The 26,783-nt window shown below is 39.7% G+C and overlaps 1 protein-coding gene across 6 annotated transcripts in view; it reads right to left on the bottom strand.

Moving 5' to 3' along the window:
• The window catches only part of LOC128705557 (serine-rich adhesin for platelets-like), a 371,836-nt gene that overhangs the window by 92,188 nt on the left and 252,865 nt on the right, over nucleotides 1-26,783 (bottom strand). For all 6 annotated transcript variants that reach the window (XM_070080270.1, XM_070080274.1, XM_070080279.1 and 3 more), the window contains one exon: nucleotides 9,618-9,850. In XM_070080270.1, the coding sequence (XP_069936371.1) occupies nucleotides 9,618-9,850 (233 nt within the window). The remainder of the gene's footprint in view (nucleotides 1-9,617; nucleotides 9,851-26,783) is intronic.

Raw genomic sequence — 26,783 nt, 5'->3', positions numbered from 1 at the left:
ATAAATGCAATAAAAACTTCCCTACCTTTATCTAAATACTGTTCACATATATGCTTCAATGTAAACACTTGATCTACACATCCCCTACCCACTCTGAAGCCTCCTTGCTCATCTGCAATTCTACATTCTGTCTTACCTCTAATTCTTTCAATTATAACCCTACCGTATACTTTTCCTGGTATACTCAGTAAACTTATTCCTCTATAATTTTTACGATCTCTTTTGTCCCCTTTCCCTTTATATAAAGGGACTATACATGCTCTCCGCCAATCCCTAGGTACCTTCCCCTCTTTCATACATTTATTAAACAAAAGTACCAACCACTCCAACACTATATCCCCCCCTGCTTTTAACATTTCTGTCATGATCCCATCAGTTCCAGCTGCTTTACCCCCTTTCATTCTACGTAATGCCTCACGTACCTCCACCACACTTACATTCTGCTCTTCTTCACTCCTAAAAGATGGTATACCTCCCTGGCCAGTGCATGAAATTACCGCCTCCCTTTCTTCCTCAACATTTAAAAGTTCCTCAAAATATTCTCGCCATCTACCTAATACCTCCCTCTCCCCATCTACTAACTCCCCTACTCTGTTTTTAACGGACAAATCCATACTTTCCCTAGGCTTTCTTAACTTGTTTAACTCACTCCAAAATTTTTTCTTATTTTCATTAAAATTTCTTGACAGTGCCTCTCCCACTCTTTCATCTGCTCTCCTTTTGCACTCTCTCACCACTCTCTTCACCTTTCTTTTACTCTCCATATACTCTGCTCTTCTTATAACACTTCTGCTTTGTAAAAACCTCTTGTAAGCTACCTTTTTCTCTTTTATCACACCCTTTACTTCATCATTCCACCAATCACTCCTCTTTCCTCCTGCCCCCACCCTCCTATAACCACAAACTTCTGCCCCACATTCTAATACGTACTGCATTTTTAAAACTATTCCAACCCTCTTCAACCCCCCCACTACTCATCTTTGCACTAGCCCACCTTTCTGCCAATAGTCGCTTATATCTCGCCCGAACTTCCTCGTCCCTTATTTTATACACTTTCACCTCCCTCTTACTTGTTGTTGCCACCTTCCTCTTTTCCCATCTACCTCTTATTCTAACTGTAGCTACAACTAAATAATGATCTGATATATCAGTTGCCCCTCAATAAACATGTACATCCTGGAGCCTACCCATCAACCTTTTATCCACCAATACATAATCTAACAAACTACTTTCATTACGTGCTACATCATACCTTGTATATTTATTTATCCTCTTTTTCATAAAATATGTATTACTTATTACCAAATTTCTTTCTACACATAGCTCAATTAAAGGCTCCCCATTTACATTTACCCCTGGCACCCCAAATTTACCTACTACTCCCTCCATAACATTTTTACCCACTTTAGCATTGAAATCCCCAACCACCATTACTCTCACACTTGATTCAAAACTCCCCACGCATTCACTCAACATTTCCCAGAATCTCTCTCTCTCCTCTACACTTCTCTCTTCTCCAGGTGCATACACGCTTACTATAACCCACTTTTCACATCTAATCTTTATTTTACTCCACATAATCCTTGAATTTATGCATTTGTAGTCCCTCTTTTCCTGCCATAGCTTATCCTTCAACATTATTGCTACTCCTTCTTTAGCTCTAACTCTATTTGAAACCCCTGACCTAATCCCATTTATTCCTCTCCATTGAAACTCTCCCACCCCCTTCAAGCTTTGTTTCACTTAAAGCCAGGACATCCAGTTTCTTCTCATTCATAACATCCACAATCATCTCTTTCTTATCATTTGCACAACATCCACGCACATTCAGAGTTCCCACTTTGACAATTTTCTTTATATATATAATATATAATATATAATATATATAAAGTCAGTTTTTTTTTCTCATTATGCGCTGCGTGCTGCAGCATTTTTTTTTTATATGGTGCACACTGACCACACAGACCCATTCTCTCACAAGTGGGCCTACCAGCTTTCTCCTGCTTGATTTGAAGCAGCTAGAATTATTGAGTATATATGCGTCTCAAACACTGGCTCCTAAGATGTATATATACGGCCGCAACAGTCAAAGGGTTAAAAATAGGAGAGGAGAGTTATTAAATGGAGAGTTAGAGGTATTGGGAAGATGGAGGGTATATTTTGAGGAATTGTTAAATGTTGATGAAGATAGGGAAGCTATGACTTCGTGTATAGGGCAAGGCAGAATAACACCTTGTAGGAGTGAGAAAGAGCCAATTGTGAGTGTGGAGGAAGTCCATGAGGCAGTGGGTAGAATGAAAGGGGTAAGGCAGCAGGGATTGATGGGATAAAGGTAGAAAGGTTAAAAGCAGGTGGGGATATAGTTTTGGAGTGGTTGGTGCTATTATTTAGTAAAAGTATGGAAGAGGGTAAGGTACCTAGGGATTGGCAGAGAGCATGCATAGTTCCTTTGTATAAAGGCAAAGGAGACAAAAGAGTGTAAAAATTATAGGAGAATAAGTCTGTAGAGTATACCTGGTAAAGTGTATGGTAGAGTTACTTTCGAAAGAATTAAGAGTAAAGATGGAGAGTAGGATAGCAGATGAACAAGGCAGCTTTAGGAAAGGTAGGAGGTGTGTAAACCAAGTGTTCACAGTGAAACATATAGGTGAACAGTATTTAGATAAGGGTAAAGAGGTTTCTGTGCCATTACGGATTTGGAAAAGGTGTATGACAGGGTGGATTGGGGAGCAATGTGGCAGATGTTAAAAATGCATGGAATAGGAGGTAGGTTACTGAAAAGCTGAAGAGTTTTTACGAGGATAGTGAGGCTCAGGTTAGAGTATAACACAAAGTGGGAGCTGTCAACGTTGCTCTTTGCTGGCACTGTTCTTTTGGGAGATTCTGAAGAGAAGTTGCAGAGGTTGGTGGATGAGTTTGGTAGGGTATGTAAAAGATGAGAATTAAAAGTGAATATAGGAATGAGTAAGGTGATGAGGATAACACAAAAATTAGGTGACAAAAGACTGGATATCAGAGTGGAGGGAGCGAGTATGGAGGAGGTGAATGTATTCAGATATACAAGAGTGGATGTGCCAGCAGATGGGTCTATGAAAGATGACGTGAATCACAGAATTGATGAGAGGAAAAAGGTGAATAGTGCACTTAGGAGTCTGTGGAGTCAAAGAACTTTGTCCATGGAAGCAAAGAGGGGAATGTAGAAGAGTATACTTATACCAACGCTTTTATATGGGTGTGAAACACGGGTAGTGAATGTTGCAACAAGGAGAAGACTGCAGGCAGTGGAGATGTCAGGTCTGACAGCAATGTGTGGTGAGAATATAATGTAGAGAATTTGTAGTTTGGAAATTAAGAGGAGGTGCAGGATTACCATAACTATTATCCAGAGGGCTGAGGAGGGGTTGTTTAGGTTGTTTGGACATGCAGAGAGGATGAAACAAAATAGAATGACTTCGAGCATGTATAAATCTGTAGTGGAGGGAAGGTGGGGTAGGGGTTGATCTAGGAAAGGTTGGTGGGAGGGGGTTGAGGTTTAGTGTGCGAGGGACTTGGAGTTCAAGCAAACATGCATGAACATGTTAGATAGGAGTGATTGGAGACAAATGGTTTTAAGGACTTGATATGCTGTTGGAGTGTGAGCAAGGTAACAATGATGAAGGGATTCAGGGAAACCGGCAGGCTGGACTAGAGTCCTTGAGGTGGGAAGTACAGTGCCTACACTCGGAAAGAGGGGTTTTATGCTGTTTATATAACTGCAGTGTAAGTGCGCCTCTGACAAGACAGTGAAGGAGTGAATGATGATGAAAGTTTTTCTTTTTGGGGCCACCTTGCCTTGGTGAGAGATGGCCAATGTGTTAACCCTTTCAGGGTCCACAGGCCCTCTCAGAGACTTGTTCTCAGGGTCCCCCAAATTAAAAAAAAAAAAAAAACTTATGAAAAGATAGAGAATCTTTTCCCAATCATAATGACACCAAAAGTATGAAATTTGATGGAAAACTTAGAGAATTATGCTCTCACGAAGTTAGCGGTCTCGACGATGTTTATGCATCGGCGATTTTGCCCACTTTGAGCCCTATTTTCGGCCAATTCCTATGTACTAGTTGACAAAAATCATAACTATTTCACTAGAACTCCATTTTTTCTATCGAATGAGTACAATAAACCACCAATTTACCGATTTCAACTATCCAATACAGTCGTCAGAATTTAGCAATTTTGCCAATTTCACAAAAATTTCAAAAGATGCCAATTTCCAAATAGGGTACAGAATAAACAAGAAAGACATTCCTGGCACTAAAATAACATTTCCTCTGTTCATTAGTCACGTCACCAGGCCCCTCTTACATTTTTTTTGCTTTCCACTTTGAATTTTTATTCTCACAAAAAAATAAGATTTACTGTTATGAAGAATACTTCATTACTGTAGAAATGGTATAAATAATATCGGCACACTTGTGAAAGAATATCAGACTCGCCAGTTAACATGTATTGGACGCTTAGCATGATTTGTTTACTTTTGAACTTTGGTAAAAATCTAACATTTCTTCTACTTTGAGCTCAATTTCAAGGTACTTTTCATTGTAAAACTAGTCAAAATCATCTCAATTTTTGTAGTACATGTCTTCCATTCTATACAATGAGACCAGGAAAACTAGAATACAACAATAAATACCATACGAAAATGTAGTGCCAAGTCTCTGTTTTAATCCAAAAACACGGTCAAAGTTTTCTTTTTCTCATTACACACTGTGTGCTGCAGGATTTTTTTATATTGCGCACACTGACCACATAGACCCATTCTTTCATATGTAGGCCTAACAGCTTTCTCTCACTAGATTTGAAGGCGCTAGAATTTGTGTGTACTAGTACGTCATAGACACTGGTGCGTAAGCCGTACTAGTACGTCCAAAACCCTGAAAGGGTTTAAAAAAAAAAAAAAAAATCTCAGTAGAGAGCCCATTTCTCCCTGCAGAAATTTGTTGTTTCCATGGAAAGTGTTTGAAACAGGCAACTACAGTGAACCCTCAAGCGCCTGAGCTGCCCTGCCTTCAGCTAGTGTGCCATTGTTTACAAGCCAGTCCGGACAATTCCACACGTACATGTGAATCATTTTGTATTATTCCAGTGTTTTTAGTGCTTGTAACTGCTAAGCCACCATGGGCCCAAAGAAAGCTTCTAGTGCCAACCCTGTGGTAAAAAGGGTGAGAAATACTATTGAATTAGAGAGATAATCGCAAAGTACAAAAGTGGAGTGCGTGTCTCCGAGTTGGCCAGGTTATACAACAAACCCCATTCAACCATCACTACTATCTTGGCCAACAAAAAGGCAATCAAGGAAGCTGTTGTTGCGAAGGGTGTAAGTATGCTTACAAAACAGAGATCGCAAATACTCAAAGAGGTGGAGAGACTGTTGTTGGTATGGATCAATGAGAAACAATCAGGAGATAATGTTTCTCAGTCAATAATGTGTGAAAATGCAAAGCGGTTGCATGATAATCTAATGAAGAAAACGCCTGAAACTAGTGCTGATGTTAGTGAAGTTAAGGCCAGTAAATGTTGGTTTGAGAGATTTAAGAATCACAGTGGCATACACAGTGTGATAAGGCATGGTGAGGCTGCCAGTTCCGACAAAAAAGCGGCTGAAAAATATGTGCAGGACTTTAAGGGGTACATAGAGGCTGAAAAATTAAAACTCCACCAAGTGTTCAATTGTGGGGGAGTTGAGCTTCATCAAAGTGAAGTTTTTGCCTCTTAATACAACCCCTCTCCTCCAGCCCATGGACCAGCAGGTCATTTCAAACTTCAAAAAACTCTACACAAAAGCAGTGTTTCAAAAGTGCTTTGAAGTAACCTCAGACACTGAATTGACCCTAAGAGAGTTCTGGAAAGATCACTCCAGTATCCTCGGTTACATAAACCTTATAGGTAAGGCTTGGGAGGGAGTGGCATGCAGGACTTGGAACTCTGCTTGGAGAAAACTGTGGCCACAATCTGTACAAGAGAGGGATTTTGAAGGGTTTGGGACTAACTCTGAGGAGCCTATGCCAGTTGTGGAATCTATTGTGGCATTGGGGAAGTCCATGGGGTTGGAGGTTAGTGGCGAGGATGTGGAAGAGTTGGTGGAGGATGATGATGAAGAGCTAACCACTACAGAGCTACAAGAGCTTCAGGTGCAACAGCAACAGATCACAGCTCAGGAATGTGCTTCAGAGGAGGAAGAGAGATCGAGGAAGTTGCCTTCGTCAAAGATTAAGGACATCTGTGCAAAGTGGGTTGAAGTGCAAACCTTTATAGATGAAAATTATCCTGACAAGGCTGTTGCAAGCCATATTGGCAACATGTACAATGACACTCTTGTGTTCCATTTTAGGGAAATCTTAAAGAGACGCCAGAAACAGAGCTCTCTGGACAGATATTTTGTGCGACAAGGGTCCAGTGACTCTCAAGCTGGTCCTAGTAGCATTAAAAAAAAAAAGAAGGGAGGTGACCCCAGAAAAGGACTTGTTACCTGAAGTCTTTATGGAAGGGGATTCCCCTTCCAAACAATAGTACACCTCCATCAAATTCCCTCCTCCCGTCTCATCACTCGTTAATAAGTCCACAATAAAGGCAAGTGTCATTTCAGTATTGTTTATTGTGCATGTCTCATTCTTGTCTGTGTAGGAAAATGTATATTTAATGTAAAAAAAAAAATTATTTTGTTTAATACTTTTGGGTGTCTGGAACGGATTAATTGGAATTCCTTTATTTTTTATGGGGAAAATTAATTCGGCTAACGTACAAATCTGTTAAAGGCAAGCTCTCTGGAATGGATTAATGCTGTTACCCGAGGGTTCACTGTACTGAGGTTTGGTATTTAAGTTACAAGTAGAATGAGAATTTTATTTTGACATGATACATGGTTGTACAGAGGAATATAATAGTTGGGTGTACATGCCAAAAGCCTCTTTGTATGCAGAGCATTTTGGGCAAACTTAAAAATTAACTTGAGATTAGGAAGGCAATAATAGTTCACTTGGTCATCAGATAAGTTACAGTGAATACAAGAGAAGTGAATATTATTTTAGGTAATGCTACATGGCTTAATAAGTCTAGTAGAGAATAATTACACTATTGAATTAGTTTATAAAGATTACAGTATTACAGCAGAACAAGTGAAAACAATTTACAATATGATGTTTTACAATTTAGTACTATTTAAACCAATGAAATTTAGACATCCTAATTTTGAAGTAATAAGTGGTTGAGCAATCCTCAGCACAATATGAGCAGCTTTGTAACAAGATCCCATGATGCTGCAGTGTCCGACAGTTGTGATGAATGGTTTGAAAAACCGACAAGTTGAAGATTGAGACACTTGTGCAACATATGGGAATCTTTATTCAGGAAACGTTTTGCCATGGGATCTTGTTACAAAGAATTCTTCAACACTTGTCCGACCTTTGGACGAAAACCTACTTCGACTAGTGGATGGTACCACTATGACCCTGCCTCCTGCTTCGCCTCACCTGACTACAGTATATAAGGCACGTCTACGGCCCTATGCTGTACATTCTACAAGATTGATGGACTGAACACATCAACTCCAGGCTGAGGGACTGATTACCTCAAACTCCTCCTCTCCTTACACCTTTCTGCTTTGTATTGGACTGATGAAGCCACTGTGTGGTGAAACGTTTCCTGAATAAAGATTCCCATATGTTGCATAAGTGTCTCAATCTTCAACGTGTCGGTTTTTCAAATCATTCATCACATCAATATATTTAGCTGTACATTTGAAGCTCTGTTTCCAAATAGCATGAAGTAGGTTTTGTCTATATTGAGAGTAAGTTTGTTAGTAGTCATCCAAGAAGATATTTTTAGCAGTTTGGCATTTACAGTGTCTGTTATTATGGTTGGGTTTGGGTGAGAGAAGACATAAGTAGTGTCATCTGCAAATAAAATGGGTTTAAGAAGATTAGATGCATTTGGTAGGTAATTGATGTATATGAGAAAGAAGAGTGGGCCAAGGACTCCCCTGAGGGACTCCAACAAGTACAGGTTGTGTAGTGGAGCTGGCTCCATTTGTGTATACATACCGAGTTCTACTGCTAGGATAAGATATTAGGTAATCGAGAAAGTGTCTTCTGACCCCGTAATGTTCGAGTTTTAGGTGCAAAAGGTCATGGTCAACTGTATCAAAAAGCTTTCTGTAAGTCTAAGAAAAATCCCAGGGGAAATTAATTTTTTTGAGTGCAGAATATATCAGTTCAAGCATATGTATAACAGCTTCAATAGTACTTTTTTCGGTCTGCACCCAAATGCCCGAAACATCACTGAAAATGCAGTAATATCAGACATAACAGAATTAAGATGCACACCATGAACTTCTAGCAAGAGCCATAGGAGTCACAGCATAAAAATTGAGATAATTAGAAATACAGTAATGCAAAATTCATTAATGAAAAATAATGTATTATGAAAAAAGTGTGTGAGGGATAGAACAAAATGTAGACAGCCTGTACTGTCTGCACAGACAGTCTATGCTGTCTGCCAGCTTAGTTCATATTTCGCAGCACTCAGGTGCTGCCCTCTCTAGGCCTGCCCAGGTCAAGTGGGACGCTGGTCCCACTCGCTCTCACTCACTCAGCGGCCTAGATTCAGTCAACAGTCCTACTTCACTCTCCCTCGTGGGCATGGCCCTCCCGGGCCATGGGCACAAACACACAAGCCTGTGTACCCACCACGACTTTGCAAATAAAGTAAGAAGCCTCCGAAGATGTATCATTTACTCCCCGCTACCAGAAACACCAAATAATCTCGTTCACAAAGAAAGGAGGAACACTGCAGCAGGCCTGTTGGCCCATACTAGGCAGGTCCTTCATAAATCCAACCCACTAACAGAATAAACGCTACCCAAGCATTCTCTGAACGATTCATCTACATTTGATAATTCTATTTACTCAGGTGCAAGTCCCACTCAAATCCAACCTCTCTCACTCATGTATTTATCCAAGCTAAGTTTGAAACTACCCAAGGTTTTAGCATCGATAACCCTACTAGGCAGACCGTTCCACTCATCAACTACCCTATTACCAAACCAGTACAATTTTCCTATATCCTTTTGAAATCTAAACTTGTCTAATTTGAATCCATTATTGCGGGTTCTCTCTTGGAAGGATATCCTCAAAACCTTATTTATATCCCCTTTGTTAATACCTATCTTCCACTTACTTCGATCATGTCTCCCCTCATTCTTCATCTTAGAAGTGAAGGTAGTTTAAGAGTCTTCAATCTTTCTTCGTACTGAGGATTTCTAATGCTATGTATTAATTTAGTCATTCTACACTGAATGTTTTCTAACAAATTTATTTCCATTCTGTAATATGGAGACTAGAACTGAGCTGCGTAATCTAGGTGAGGCCTTACTAATGATGTATAAAGCTATAAAATAACCGCTGGACTTCTGTTGTTTACACGTCTAGATATAAATCCCAGTAATCGGTTTGCTTTATTAATGTTGCAGTATGACACAGATGATAGAGGTGGATCTATGAGAAAAAAAAAGGCTCAAAACTGGTTTTCAGTCATTAAAGTTACAAATAAAAAAAATCATAAGTTCAAGAGAACTATCATACCTGATAGAGCATCCATCTGCCGTAGTACATTCCTCGTTCTGAGGCTTAAGTGACTACTGTCACTATCAAGAGACATGCTGTGTGTTGAGAAGTCTGCTGACTTGTTGTAACTTTGGTTCCCACTCTTCAGACCCCGACGGGACATGTTCGGGGACCCAATCTTCCGGTCTGGGGTCACCCGTTTACGGTAGGTGAGCGACTCGCTGTAAGTGTAATCTGACTTCGGCTGTTGCCTGTTGGAAACAAAAGAACTAATGCATCAAAGCTGTATTACAAGACAAAATTTTGAATGAAATAAAAAAAAGTGTCAGAAAATAATACTTGTACTGTAATCTGTAAAGTACAGTGGTACCTCGAATTTCGAACAGCTCCCAACTCGAACAATTATGTAAGTGTATTTATGTAAGTGTATTTTTGTAAGTGCTTTTGCAAGTGTATTTTTGGGGACCTGAAACTGACTAATCTAATTTACATTATTCCTTATGGGAACAAATTTGTTCAATAATGGCACTTGAACAGCCTTCTGGAATGAATTTTGACCAATATTAGATGTACCACTGTATTGGAATGTTTATGGCTATTAACCTATCTATACTGTAAATACATGTATTCATATAATAAAGCCCCTTAATACATTTAATTTGATTATACATTCTTTTTTTTTCCCCCCTGGGGGTCAGTCTGCAGACAGCTTTGATTATACATGTAATTTTTATCCCACCCCTCACCCTTTTTGTCTCTGTTCGGCTTGGTGCATGACTCCTCAACAGAAAACTAACAACAGGATTTCATTCAAAATGATCTCATTCTTATTAATGTCAATATAAGGAAGATTAGACCAATATTCAATGAGAAATACAAAAAAAAAAGTTTCTGAAATTCAGCTACATATACCTAAAATATAAATATGAAAATTTATATACATAATTCAGACACATGAAATTTCCCATTCTCTGCAGCTTCAGGATTCTCATCATTTCCTGAAATGCAACCCATGCAAATTCCAGGGTTCATTCATATTTTTTTTTTTTTTACAAAATGCTGATAAAAGAAATTTACAAGGTACAGTACCTCAATACTTTAAGGAAGACTTTACATACTGTATTTTTTATTTTTAGCAATGCCTACCACTTATAGGTCTATAATGCTGAACAAAATATATTAAGCTCTTCACTAGTTCATATTACTTTAAGTATCCTCTACAGTACTATGTTATCTTGGTGTCTGATGGTTGATGCATGGGGTGTATGTGCGTTTCACAAAATTTTAAACAATATTCATCAACAGGGATAAGGGTATATGGGTAGTTAGTTTAATATGTTTATTATGCACCCCATACCCATCCTGTGGGCAGAAGTCAAAAGATTACAGAGGTACATAATGGGTCCAGGGACTGGGCCTCAAAGTTTTGATGGCTGAGCAAGTTACAGAGGTAATGAATTCACAATTTACAAAGGTAATGAACTCCAGGTAGGTCTAGTCACAATCATGACAAGTTACAAAGGTATTAACAGATTATAGAGGTACACAATGGGTCCAGAGACTGGGCCCCAAAGTTTTGATGGCTGAACTAGGTACAAGGTAATGAACTCACAAGTTACAAAGGTAATGAATACTGTAAGAATGGTTACTTGCGTTTATACATGGCTACAATCATGAACAAATTTTAGAGTAATGAGCAATTCACACTTCCACACCCGGTCACAACTGTAGTGAGTTATTGGTGCAAATATTGATTGTTGAGTCACACACACACACACACACACACACACACACACACACACACAAACACACACACATACACATGCACACACAAACACACATGCGCACACACACACAGGAGCTTGGACTCGACCCCTGCAATCTCAACTAGGTGAGTGCACACACACACACACACACACACACACACACACACACACACACACACACACACACACACACACACACACACACACACACACACACACACACATGCACACATGTGGTAATGCTTTATTTACAGCTAGCAAAGTCAGGGTATTTCTCCAGAGAGGGAATATCAAGTTTAGTGGGCCATTTGTGATGAGTGTCTTCCACAGTTCTGTACACACGCAAATGTGTACATGCATGTACATTTATACATACATAACAATGAAACAAAATAAAAAAGTAATTACATGTATTATTATTATAAACACTGGTCACTTATTAGGTTAAAATAGCATTAAATAAGGTAATTCACCTACTTGGCACAGTGTGTTAATCTCAAGATTTCAGATATCCTACCATTAACTAAGAGGCAATTTACCATTTCCTGTATGGTTTGTTTAGATGTCTCTAAATGGTTGGATATTTGAACACTAAAATATAATGCTCAAGTACATGGCCCTTGTCTCTGTCTCTCCGTCCACAAACTTTTCACTTTGAGTGACTGAAATCTCCATGCAAATTGAGTCATGAATTGCCATAGAACTTAGACTTGCCTTTGTAGTCTGCCGACGCTTTAGAAAATACAGTGGACCCCCGCATACCGTACGCATCACATAACGTTCAATCCGCATACCGCTCACTTTTATCGCAAAAATTTTGCCTCACATACCGCTCAAAAACCCGCTCACCGCTCTTCGTCCGAGACGCGTCCAATGTGCGCCCTTAGCCAGCCTCACATGTGCCGCCGGTGGCATTGTTTACCAGCCAGCCTTCGCGGTAACATCCAAGCATACAATCGGAACATTTTGTATTATTACAGTGTTTTTGCTGATTTTATCTGCAAAATAAGTGACCATGGGCCCCAAGAAAGCTTCTAGTGCCAACCCTACAGCAATAAGGGTGAGAATTACTATAGAGATGAAGAAAAAGATCATTGATAAGTATGAAAGTGGAGTGCGTGTCTCCGAGCTGGCCAGGTTGTATAATAAACCCCAATCAACCATCGCTACTATTGGTGGTACAGCTGCTGCTGCTGTTGTACCACCGTCAGCTGCTGCTGCTGCTGTAGTACCGTCTGCTGCTGCTGTAGTACCGTCTGCTGCTGCTGTAGCATCGTCTGCTGCTGCTGTAGCACTGTCAGCTGCTGCTGTAGCACTGTCAGCTGCTGCTGCTGTTGTACCACCGTCAGCTGCTGCTGCTGCTGCTGTAGTACCGTCTGCTGCTGCTGTAGTACCGTCTGCTGCTGCTGTAGCATCGTCTGCTGCTGCTGTAGCATCGTCTGCTGCTGCTGTAGCATCGTCTGCTGCTGCTGTAGCATCGTCTGCTGCTGCTGTAGCACTGTCAGCTGCTGCTGCTGCTGTAGCACTGTCAGCTGCTGCTGCTGTAGCACCGTTGTTGGTGTGGCTTATTGAGAATACCAAGAAACAATTGACCCCAGAGGATTTGCCACCCAGGATAACCCAAAAAAGTCAGTGTCATCGAAGACTGTCTAACCTATTTCCATTGGGGTCCTTAATCTTGTCTCCCAGGATGCAACCCACACCAGTCGACTAACACCCAGGTGAACAGGGAAAAATGCCTGGAACTAGTGCTCATATTGGTGAATTTAAAGCCAGCAAAGGTTGGTTTGAGAGATTTAAGAATCATAGTGGCATACACAGTGTGATAAGGCCTGTTCTGGAAGAAAATGCCAAACAGGACCTACAGTACTCAGGAGGAAAAGGCACTCCCAGGACACAGTGTCTCATCAGTCATTGTTGCATCTTCAATAAAGGTAAGTGTCATTTATTCTTCATTTAGTAGAGTAGTACATGCACAATATATATTGTGCATGTACTACTCTATTGTGCATGTATCCTTCTCTTTGTGTGTAGGAAAATGTATATTTCATGTGGTAAATTTTTTTTTTTCATACTTTTGGGTGTCTTGCACGGATTAATTTGATTTCCATTATTTCTTATGGGGAAAATTCATTCGCATACCGATCATTTCGCATAACAATGAGCCCTCTTGCACGGATTAAAGTCGCTATGCGGGGGTCCACTGTACATTTCATTTTAAGAGGCAATGGATCAGGTACTTCCTCTCTGTTCTGTTCTACTTTCTTTAAACTTCTTTCCTAACTCGTCAGCTTGCGTGCGGCCAGCAGTAACAGCCTGGCTGATCAGACCTTGATCCACTATGAGGCCTGGTCTCAGACCTGGTCACGGGGGCGTTGACCCCCGAAACCCTCTCCAGGTGAACTCCAGGTAACAATATCTTTCAAACTTCTGTTTGAGGTACAGGTTATATTTGACATTCTCTTTCTTTACTACTAGTTTAGCCAAGGTATAAACTTACTATGCTCTTGGAGGCCTATGTGAGATTGTAATAATTTGTACATATCTGTGACCAGCCTCACACTTAAATAAGCATGTTAATTTCAGACCTCAGGCTATTTAGAGCAAGTAATGAGCATTGGGAATCACAGACAACTAAGCTATCAATAGCTTTATAAATGAAGGTTTATTAATGGCTGTACAATATTAATTATATTAGTATAAACGTATATGTTTACCTGGAGAGATATGTACTAATGATATCTGTGTAACATGACACTTTTATAGTTTTCTTCCTTTGCACCCATATCACACCCAATGGCTATTAAAAAGCAGTTTTGTCTACCAGCGTGGCAAACGTGCTAGTCATGCAACTGCAATCCTGGTGTGAGTAGACATTTCTGCACTATTTTTCTCTAACCAGGCTTTTCTGCAGTCTGTGATTGGTATCAGGTGTCTGAGAAGCCCACTCAAGATACAAATACAGTATCCTTATAAGTACAGTAGAGCTAATGATGGATTAGTAAGAGATTTACTAGTTGATGAACAGTTCAATTTAAGCAACTGACAAATTATTTTCAATATCCATAGCAAATATTTGTGAACAAATATCATATAAATACAGTACCTTGGTACTCGAACAGCTTCCAACTCGAACAATTTGGTATTTGAACGCTTTGTTCGGTCGCTTGACAGTTGACCGTTTGCTTGGTACTTGACCATACAAACATGACTTGCCTACTGCTCTTATTAAAGAAATGTGTGCAAAATGGTGGTAAGTGCAAAGTTTTCTTGAAAAATTGCACCCAGATAAAGCTGTAGCAAATAGTGTTATAAACCTGCTGAATGATAGTCCTGTCTCACTTAAGAAACATTTTAAGGGGCCTGTACTGTATTTAAAAAAAAAAGGCAAACTGTCAACATGTGTTGCTAGTTTTTGTATCTTAGAAATAAATAAGTAAATACTACATAAAAAAAAGCTCAGTAAAGCTAGGTAAATTCTTTAAAAAAAAAAAGAAAGAGAAATAATGGAGTGCTAAACATAGAAATCGTAAGTGCCTGGGAGGGAATGGAAGGCAGACAATTAGACTATTCAAGGAATTGACAGCCCCCCCTCAACAGCATAAAGGAACCTCCCTTGAGAGGATTATTTTTTAAAAATTAGATTGAAGCACTGCAAAAGGCCTAATGACCCATGAGAGACAAAATTCAACTCGCACCCATTTAATTGCTTTGACTGTCCAACCTATTTTTAATCTACCATTTTTACACTTCAGTCCCAATTCACTAACTATAAGCCATTCCAGAGTGCAAAGTTGATGCCTTCAGGGTATCATAACAGGGAACCACCCTCATGATTTTTCAACACATTTATGTCTATTATGTAATATGAAAACTATTCTGTACTATGTTTTAGTTGTAACTCATCCTAGCACCATGCATGATACATGTACAGACTTGAATGTTGCATAGCTTTGCAAAGACACTGCACCGCCACACTACAAGAATAGAAGACTTTAGAACAAGGGAAAAGCGGGTAAAATGTCACCGGATCAAATCTATCCTATCTACATTCATGATAGAGGTAAACCTGAAAGGGCTATACGGCGCTTGGGAAAATATGAGGAAATCATAGTCGATCCAAGGATCAGGAATCATATTACATTAAACTCGGGAAAAGCGGTAAACCCGCTGGGTTCATACAGCGCTAGGGAAATGGGAAGCTATCAGGTTCGATGCACAGGGAGGATAAATCTAATTCCTTGCATCAAGAAGCTCCTCACTGGCGTGAAGGCACCCCCCATGAAGAGAGACGTATTCACCCACCCACATACAAGTACGACGAGTAACCCTTGGCATTCAAGTCACTAAGCATAGGAGGCAGGGACTGTTCAGACTTAAGGGCTAACCTCCCATTTTTCATCGAACACATTAATTCATGACAATCTTCCTAGATATTCAGTATCAAATGTAGTACTCATAAAATATACACGGAAAAAAAAACCCAGCAGATACCGTTCCCCACAATAAATCTCCACTCGTTCTGGCATCATCTTGGTGCTTCTCACAACACTAGGTGCCTGACACGTTATATAGTGTGATCCCTCTTACCCTCCTCAAACATTACACTACCTTTTGTTCCCATGTTGCTCATAAAATAATGTACCCGCACACAATAAGAGCACTCAATATATTAATTAAAACTGTACTTAGCAATAAAAATAAGTACCTGGGCATTACGTGGTTTTAAAGATCACGATAAAACAGCACAGTAGTAGCAGTACTATTTAAGTAGATCCTACCCAACCATTCTAGCTCACGTACTTGTGGATAACATTGAAGGAAAATTACACTGTAGATGTTAACAAATTCCCTATATGCGTTAGGGATCTGCATAGTAATGTGTTTCTAATGATAATTCAACTATTGCAGCTTGGGTAAAATTTATACTTCAATAGTCGATTTTTTTTTCAATTTCCGTCACAAACAACCAGCAACTATACAGTGTTGCTTAATAAAAAAAAGTATACACCTGTACTAATACCTTAAGGTCCACTAAGAAAGCAATTTAAGTGACTCTTTGATAACAGTAATACGCTGCAATACGCATAAGAAGCATGCGCAATGGTAAACAGTCTTTTTGCCGACTTGTGATTTGAAAGACAATGTACATGAAACTCTCTTAATAATTAACAAATAGGCCTTGTCCTAAATAGTATCTGCAATTATTGTATAGGCCACCACCTGTTTAGATGGGTGTGCTAGGTATACACTGATAGCTCTGGCTCTAACCTTGTAAGATGCCATTTAGAAGAAGGTACCACACGGTACTTAAATTACTAATAAAAACATTTTTTTACATTTATTGACTTTATATAATATTTAATAAAATACAGATGTGAATATAAATTATGTTTGCACTCTGATGACTGTTATTCTGACCTGCAGAAAAAAATATGCACAGAAGTAGGGGTGAATAATGCTAGGGGCTACGCAGTAAGTAGAGGGCGGGGTAAGTATAATGTTTGTCGGGAAACAGGACGTTTCCTGACGCGGGTCTTAGTCATATGATGCCCCACAGATGGAGCTTTTGGTCATCTGACCAAGACCTTCCGCTAGCTTACCGGTCATGTACACATACAGGACAACTGGTGTCTGACATGTACATGCTAGGTGAAAGTGTTTTGAGGGAAAGATAAATATGTTTATGAAGAGAGTTAATGAAGGTAATTTTCCATATTTTACCTGCTATAAAGAATTCTCATCCAACAAAGAAAATAATTCGCATATCTGGAAAAAATGCAGTGAAGCACTAAACTCTTTCAGTGATAAAGATTTGACGAGTTTTCGAAATGGACGGACGAGGCTTCATAATTTATTTGAAGCTTCATTTAATGACTAAAGTGAAACATTTCACATGGATCTCATCTATTTACATGCCACTGCCACTCTCAAAAACATTTACACGGGAAGGTGGTTTTGAAATTTTATTCAAGCCTACCTGGACACATTTGCAAACCCAAGAAATTTGCTGCAGGTACAATATGTTGTCTTCCTGGACATACATTTATGAACAAACTTTTTAAAGCATGAACATTGTAAAGTCTTGAGCTCTGGTCAAAACTTAATGAAAATTTGCGCATTTTGCCCAATATCACATTAAGAGTAAATCAGAAGCTGGAAGTCTGAAATTGCTCTATTCAAATGCACTTTGTAATACTAGTGATTATAATTCATTTTCAAATACGAGTTAGTTTTTTAATCCAGGATCTCATTATTCTTTCAGTAATAAAATTCGAGAGAAAGGTAAATTTTGATATACATTTACATTATTCAACTAGTTAGTAATTGCCTTTATATATGGCGCGAGCATCCACAGTATATGGCTACCTTCTACTGTATTCTATTAGGTACATGGTGGGAGCAACCCGCAGTATGAGACTACCCTATCCTATTAAGTTAATGTTGGGAACAACTCGCAGTATGCGACTACCGTATTCTATTAGGTAGATGGTGGGAACAACCCCCAGTATGCGACTACCGTATTCTATTTAGGTACATGGTGGGAACAACCAGCAGTATAAGACTACCGTATTCTATTCTATAGAAGGGGAGGGGGGTCACGGAGCCTCTCTGTTTATAAACATTTATGTTTTATACTCACTAGTAGCAGTGTGCTAGTGAGCTAATATGAGTACTGGGTAATGGTGAAGCCAAGTGTGATGTTGGTTGTAGTAGTGTAGGTTGTATATATTATTTTACTTTTAATATATATTTATATTTTTGTATAGATGAGTTTTTGTGTCCTTCCTCATAATACATTGACCATTTAAATTTATGCTTCATAATTTGTATGAAGGCACATGTTGGCCCTAGAGTGGTTTCTTGTTCTATTTTAAACAATATAAATGCCCCTAAACATAGCAGGTCATTTACCCTTTAAGAGCCAGAACTTTTATTTACGTTACGCAGTCAAAAAAGCTTAACAAGGATGAATGATAAAATGGAGAGATGCCAATAATGGTCCTCTTTACGCCAGTTGTCCTCTATAGGTTGGAATACTGTTCACTAACAGCCCCTTTAAAGTGAGAGAAATTGCTCACCTAAAGATTGAAAACTTTCTGTGCACGTACAAGTTCAGTCAAGCACCTAAATTACTGGGAGCGTTTCAAGCCCCTTTATCTTTATTCCTTGGAACGCAGACTAAGATGATAAATCATAATTTACGCTTGGAAAATCCTAGAGGAATTAGTCCTGAATCTATATACACAAATCATTCACTACAAAAGCAACAGGCTTGGGAAACGGTGCAAAATACCCTCAATGAGAGACTAGAGTTTGGTAACAACGGTATCTTCAAAGATTTTCTTCTAACAGGGCGCAGTTATTATAACCTGGACATCTCAATCGGTGGAACTGATAAGCATATCAGAAGACTGCATAGAGCCAATCACGATAACATTTTCATGATTCATAGCTCCAATTAATCTCAACGATATTAGTCATTTCTTCCATCTACTGCCCTAACCAAAAGCGGAATTGTGCAAATTCTACGTATGGGGCCTCTGTAAGCATGGAATATCAGGAAAAACAAATGGGACATGCAACTCTGAGCATCCCAAAAAATGTCGTGACCCCCTGTCTTTATAAAGAAGGGCGTCGTTCTCCCTCCTGTAAATTTTTTCACCCAGAAATGTGCCACTCCTCGGTCCTCCAAAAACAGTGCTACAAAACCAACTGCCCTGAATACCATCTAAAAGGGACCAGGAGGTACAGATCTCATAAGACAAACAATAGTAGTTACGACAACCCCACTCCAAGTGATTTTTTTAGTGCAGGAAACGAAGAAAGAAAATGGCAGGCAATTGGAGCCTTGTTGGACAGGAGACAGCCAGTGGTCCCCCATGGCCCTCCAGAACCACAACTACTGATGCCAGTAACAAAATCCCCCCAACAAATATAGAATACAACCTCGTTTATATTTGCTATTATATAGGGCCGTAAGCCATCCACCAACAACAAAATACTTTTTATCAGTGGGCTTCTAGAGGAATCAAAAGCGATGTTTGCAGCCTTCACAGAGACCCACACAAAAGATCACTGACAACGAAATATGGATAAATAGGTACAACCTTTTTAGATGCGACAGAAAGAACAGGAAACTAGAGTGGGGGCGGTGGGGTAGGTTGGCCTGTATGTCAGAGTCGCTCATCTGCACGGAGATGCTGAACATCACAAATGATGTACGTGATTAATGGTTTTGAAAACCGACAAGTTGAAGATTGAGACACTTTTACAACATATGGGAATCTTCGTTGAAGAAGCGTTTCGACATACAGTGGCTTCATCAGTCCAATACAAAGCAAAAAGGTGTAGTAAGGAGAGGAGGAGTTTGAGGAAATCAGTCCCTCAAGCCTGGAATCTGTGTGTTCCGTCCATCAATCTTGTAGAAAGTACAGCATATGGCCGGAGAAGTGGCTTATATACCGTAGTCAGGCGAGTCAAAGTAGGAGGCAGAATCATAGTGGAACCATCCACTAGTGTAAGTAGGTCTTCGTCCAGTGATGATCCTATTCAAATCACTTCTCTCTAGGCTGGAATACTGCTGTACATTAACACATCCGTTCAAAACAGGTGAAATTGCAGATCTAGAGTGTACAGAGAACCTTTACTGCACATTTAAGCTCCATCAAACACCTCAACAGTACTGGGAACGCTTGGAAGCGCTTAACCTGCACTCGCTGGATCGCAGGCGAGAGAGATATCAGTCTATACTTGGAAAATCCTAGAAGGAATGGTCCCGAATCTGCACACAGAAATCACTCCCTACGAAAGTAAAAGACTGGGCGGCGGTGCAAAATACCCTAATGACAAGTAGGGGCACCACTGGTACACTAAGAGAAAACAACGCAAGTGTCCGGGGCCCAAGACTGTTCAACAGCCTTCCACACTGCATAAGAGGAATTACCAACAAGCTCCTGGCTACCTTCAAGAGGGTGCTCAACAGATACTTAAAGTCGGTGCCGGATCAACTGGGCTGTGGTTCGTATGTTGGACTACGTGCGGCCTGCAGTAACAGCCTGATTCATGAGGCCTTGATCCACCGGGAGGCCTGGTCGTGGACCGGGCCGCGGGGGCGTTGATCCCTGGAATACCCTCCAGGTAAGTAGATTGCAGTAACTGCCTTTGATGGTAGGCTTTAATATCATCAACACCTGCAATTACTTAGTAGAACTTTACGTAATTTGTCATAATTATTTAGCAGAACTTTACGTAATTTGTCAAATTTACAATGGTTGTAGCACTTACGAACTGCTCTTTTAATATAACTTAGGTAATTTAACCTCAATGCAGAAAGTCACTGAAGCGTGGCATCGATAAAACAAGCCTTTTGTGATCCATTCATTGGTAAACCAACGGTGAACGCAAAGTGCCGAGGTGTTTTTTTTAAGGATATATATATATATATATATATATATATATATATATATATATATATATATATATATATATATATATATATATATATATATATATATATACATACGAACTGTTGGAGTGTGAGCAGGGTAATATTTAGTGAAGGGATTCAGAGAAACAGTTTATTTTTATATAGCCGGACTTGAGTCCTGGAAATGGGAAGTACAATGCCTGCACTCTAAAGGAGGGGTTTCGGGATATTAGCAGTTTGGAGGGATATGTTGTGTATATTTATACGTATATACTTCTAAACTGTTGTGTTCTGAGCACCTCTGCAAAAACAGCGATTATGTGTGAGTGAGGTGAAAGTGTTCAATGATGAAAGTATTTTCTTTTTGGGGATTTTCTTTCTTTCTGGGTCACCCTGCCTCGGTGGGAGACGGCCGACTTGTTGGAAAAAAAAATTATATATATATAATATATATATATATATATATATATATATATATATATATATATATATATATATATATATATATATATATATATATATATATATATATATACACACACACACACACACACACAATGTATAGATATATGGTCGGGTCTTACACAGATTTGCCCAGGGTCCTTAAAAGTGTTTATAAATTATGTTAACTACATACATGTATTATGATGAGACGAGGAAAGACATGACAGATGCATCATGATCAACGTGGTTTCTGGCATGCAGGTAGTGAAAGGAAAAAATATCTATGTTAAAATCATAATGAATAGTTTACGATTAGATACCAATAAAAGTCAATGATGAAAATAATATAGGGAAATCACGATAATTATAAAACGTTACGACAATGAGATGCAGAGAAAAATACTACTGCGTTTATCAACAGAATAGTGGTGGTAGTGAGAGACTAGTTTGTGGGAGGTAGAGAGTATATTTTAAGTAACTAGAGGAGGGAGCGAGGGAAAGCAGCTAGGATAGCGGAAACAGCTAAAGCTAAGTTGAAGGAGTGCTACTAGGTAATTGATCTACTGACAGAAAACCGGGTAGAATTAAGGACGAAGACAGGAGTAAACGGAAAGACAGGGAGAGGAGTAAACGAAAGACAGGTAGAGGAGTAAACGAAAGATAGGGAGAGGATTAAACGAATGACAGGGAGAGGAGTAAACGAAAGACAGGGAGAGGAGTAAACGAAAGACAGGGAGAGGAGTAAACGAAAGACAGGTAGAGGAGTAAACGAAAGATAGGGAGAGAATTAAACGAATGACAGGGAGAGGAGTAAACGAAAGACAGGGAGAGGAGTAAACGAAAGACAGGGAGAGGAGTAAACGAAAGACAGGGAGAGGAGTAAACGAAAGACAGGGAGAGGAGTAAACGAAAGACAGGGAGAGGAGTAAACGAAAGACAGGGAGAGGAGTAAACGAAAGACAGGGAGAGGAGTAAACGAAAGACAGGGAGAGGAGTAAACGAAAGACAGGGAGAGGAGTAAACGAAAGACAGGGAGAGGAGTAAACGAAAGACAGGGAGAAGAGTAAACGAAAGACAGGGAGAGGAGTAAACGAAAGACAGGGAGAGGAGTAAACGAAAGACAGGGAGAGGAGTAAACGAAAGACAGGGAGAGGAGTAAACGAAAGACAGGGAGAAGAGTAAACGAAAGACAGGGAGAAGAGTAAACGAAAGACAGGGAGAGGAGTAAACGAAAGACAGGGAGAGGAGTAAACGAAAGACAGGGAGAGTAAACGAAAGACGGAGAGGAGTAAACGAAAGACGGAGAGGAGTAAACGAAAGACAGGGAGAGGAGTAAACGAAAGACAGGGAGAGGAGTAAACGAAAGACAGGGAGAGGAGTAAACGAAAGACAGGGAGAGGAGTAAACGAAAGACAGGGAGAGGAGTAAACGAAAGACAGGGAGAGGAGTAAACGAAAGACAGGGAGAGGAGTAAACGAAAGACAGGGAGAGGAGTAAACGAAAGACAGGGAGAGGAGTAAACGAAAGACAGGGAGAAGAGTAAACGGAAAGACAAAGAGGAGTAAAAGGGAAGACAGATAGAGGAGTAAACAAGAAGAATTTTTACGCATGATAATTATTGGATGAGATAGACTCAAATGGGCAGTAGACCTCAAGAATATGATACTGTGTGTATGGACTGCAACAAGGCCTTCGATAGCTCTACACAAGAGACTGATGAATGTAGCGGCTCATGGATTGGATAAATTCTCTCTCGAGCTGTGTCATAGCTGACCGTTAGGCAACAGTGTGCATAAATGGAAACCCATTACAAGTGGTTTTCCAAGTTTTCCACAAGGAATCAGTACTGGGACTCATATTCACAATCTACATAAAATACTCTGATGAGGGTATAAATAGCGACATAAGGTTGCCGATGACACTACAACAGGTCGTCAAATAATTTCTGATAAGGGTACTAGAAAGCTACAGGATAACCTGGATAAGTTGATATTGTGGTTCGAGAAGTGGCAATAAAGTTCAATGTGGAGAAACTTAAGGTTCCAATCCCAGAAAAAGAAAATAACTTAGGTACTTATAAGCCAAGTAATGTAAAGCTCAGACTGGATGTGGAAAAAGGTTTACAAGTTCTGAATAGCAGAAATGTAAAGCCAAATAAACAGTGCATAAGCGTTAACAATAACGCTAACAGGATTCTTTGCTTCATACCAAAAAGCATAAACAATAGTCCTAAAGTTATACTTCAACTTTATATATCTTTCCCAAGGCCTCTTTTAGATTATGCTGCTTATTTTTGGTCTCCATATTACAGAATGTATATAAATGCGCTAGAAATTATAGAGAGAAAGATGACTAAGTTGATCATGTGTATCAGAAACCTTTCCTACGAAGACAGGCTAAAAGGCACTAAATTTGCATTCTCAGGAAAGACGTGTGAAACACGTGAAAGCGTATGGTACGTGTACAAGGACACGTTGAGTTACAAGTGTTCACATGCCTCATATTGAAACAAAGATACATTAGTGGCACCTTCTGACGTCAGACTTATTTTTGTTAAATTAGACTACATCATAGATAACACTGCTACACACACATTCTATTAAGTTGACGAAACACTTATCACTGACGTCCCATGATAACTGCCTGAATCAAAATAAGAAGGAAAGGCCTATACGAGCTACAACAAAAGGTAGATTTTAATACAACTAGTGTAGAGATCACTGATGGAAGGAACAAACGAAAGTGGGTCAGTTAAGAAATCTATATATTCAATTAAAGAGAGAAAAAAAAGGAATAAGAAGAGCAAAAAGGAATTCGAAGACTAACCCAAAAGGTTTTTTTCAGGTATACAGAAGTAAGATTAGGGACAAGATAGGCTCACTTAAGAGTAACTCAGGTCAGATCACTGACAGTAATAAGGATGTGTGTGAACTTTTCAACATTTACTTCCTCTCAGTTTTTACTCAGTTACTAGCGAAATTCCAGAAATAATAAATTACGTAGAACAGGACGATAATAAACTATGCACGATTGGGGTAACTAGAGACATGGTCCTCAGACAAATAGATAAATTAAAACCTAACAAATCCCCAGGCCCTGATGAACTGTTTGCAAGGGTGTTAAAGGAATGTAAAGAGGAACTTAGCATACCTTTGGCTAATCTTTTCATTATACCGCTACAAACTGGCATAGTCCCAGACAAGTGGAAAATGGCAAATATAATACCTATTTACAAGGCAGGTGACAAATCTTTAGCTTCGAACTATAGACCAATAAGCCTTACCTCCACAGTGGGAAAATTTATAAAAATAATTGGCGAGGTAATTCATAGCCATCTTGAAAGGCATAAATTGATTAATGAATCTCAGCACGGTTTTACAAAGGGGCGTTCCTGTCTTACGAATTTACTAACTTTTTTCACTAAGGTATTTGAGGAGGCAGACCATGATATTGAATATGATATTGTGTATATGGACTTCAGTAAGGCTTTCGATAGAGGTCAACATCAGAGGCTATTGAGGAAGCTTAAGACACACGGAATAGGAGAATTTTTTTCCTGGGTAGAGGCATGGTTGACAAATAGGCAGCAGTGTGTTTGCATAAATGGGGAGTTTGCATAAATGGGGAGAAATCAGAATGGGGGCACACCACAAGCGGTGTTCCACAGGGGTTAGTGCTGGGGCCCCTTGTTGTTCACAATCTACATAAACGACATAAATGAGGGAATAAATAGCGACATAAGCAAATTTGCTGATGACACCAAATTAGGCCGTCCAATTCATTCTAATGAGGATATTAGAGCACTCCAGGATGATTTGAATAGACTGATGCAGTGGTCGGAGAAGTGGCAGATGCAGCTTAATATAGATAAATGCAGAGTTCTAATTGTTGGACAGGAAAATAACCATGCCACATATAAACTAAATAATGTTGATCTCAATATTACTGATTGCGAAAAGGATTTAGGAGTTCTGGTTAGCAGTAATCTGCAACCAAGACAACAGTGCATAAGTGTTCGCAATAAAGCTAACAGAATCCTTGTCGGTAATGTATACCATTCCTGTATAACAGAATCCTTGGCTTTATATCAAGTATAAGTAATAGACTCACGAAATCGTAATGACACGATTGCAAACAAACCATACCCCGACGGGCTGGAGTTTTGAGACTCTGACCGCGGGTTCAATCCCGGTTGTTCAACTCTATATATCTTTGGTTAGGCCTCATTTAGATTATGCTGCACATTTCTGGTCACCGTATTACAGAATGGATATAAATGCACTGGAAAACGTACAAAGGGGGATGACAAAGTTGATCCCATGTATCAGAAATCTTCCCCATGAGGATAGACTGAGGGCCCTGAATCTGCACTCTCTAGAAAGACGTACAATTAGAGGGTATGTGCTTGAGGTGTATAAATAGAAAACAGGAATGAATAAAGGGGATGTAAATAGCGTGCTAAAAATATCTAGCCTAGACAGGACTCGCAGCAATGGTTTTAAGTTGGAAAAATTCAGATTCAGGAAGGATACAGGAAAGCACTGGTTTGATGATAGAGTTGTGGATGAGTGGAAAACTCCTTAGTACCGTCATAGAGGCTAAGACGTTGTGTAGTTTTAAAATTAGGTTAGGTAAGTACATAAGTGGGCGTGGGTGGGTGTGAGTTGGACCTGACTAGCTTGTGCTACTAAGTCAAATGCCGTGCTCCTTCCTTAAGTGAACGTGACCTGACCTGACTTGGCTAAGGCATTGGCTTACGCCGGTAGGAGAATTGGACCTGCCTCGCATGGGCCGGTAGGCCTCTTGCGGTGTTTCTTCTTTCTTATGTTCTAAAGTCAAAATATAACAAGAAATCTGCCCCCCCCTCCCTCTCTCTCTCGTCTACAGACACCAGTTTTGCCCGCGCTTCAGTCAAAAAACCAACGGTAACACAAAGGATCAACATATATTACCAGATGTATAACAAACACCCATGTCAGATGATTTATTTCTGACCATTGCAAAAATAACACTGCCTGTCTCAGACTATCATCAATATACCTATTTACTACCATACTCATATCTGGAACGAACTTGTTCTAATAGGATGCTAACCCAATAATGCCAATAGCGCCCCTCACCAATAGCCAATAGTGTAACAATATATTAGCTGCTGTGGACCAACAGGTCAGATATGTGGACACAGCATTCCATAACAGGGATAGTATGAAGGTAATGTATGCTTCCCTGGGAATGAGACAAGCTTGATTATCTGCCATGGTTTCTGCTGCTGGCAAGCTATTAGGATATATTCATAAGTATGTACAAGTCTCAGTAGTATCAGTTCCCAGTAGTACCAGTAACCAGTTACCAGTAGTATGACTCACTACCAACCGTCTGCATGAATCACTGACTGTTATTCATGTTGCTGCTGACCATAGCATGTTTTTGAACACCGCTCACCCCTAGGACCCAATTCGTGAGTCAGTCTTAGAGAGAGTTAGCAGTGATAAGATAAGATAAGATTTCGTTCGGATTTTTAACCCCGGAGGGTTAGCCACCCAG

This window comes from Cherax quadricarinatus, chromosome 6 (genome assembly GCF_038502225.1).
Source record: "Cherax quadricarinatus isolate ZL_2023a chromosome 6, ASM3850222v1, whole genome shotgun sequence".
In the NCBI taxonomy this organism is placed as follows: Eukaryota; Metazoa; Arthropoda; class Malacostraca; order Decapoda; family Parastacidae; genus Cherax; species Cherax quadricarinatus.
Note: the sequence above shows the minus strand (reverse complement) of the source record. Positions and strands in the feature narration are given on the sequence as shown.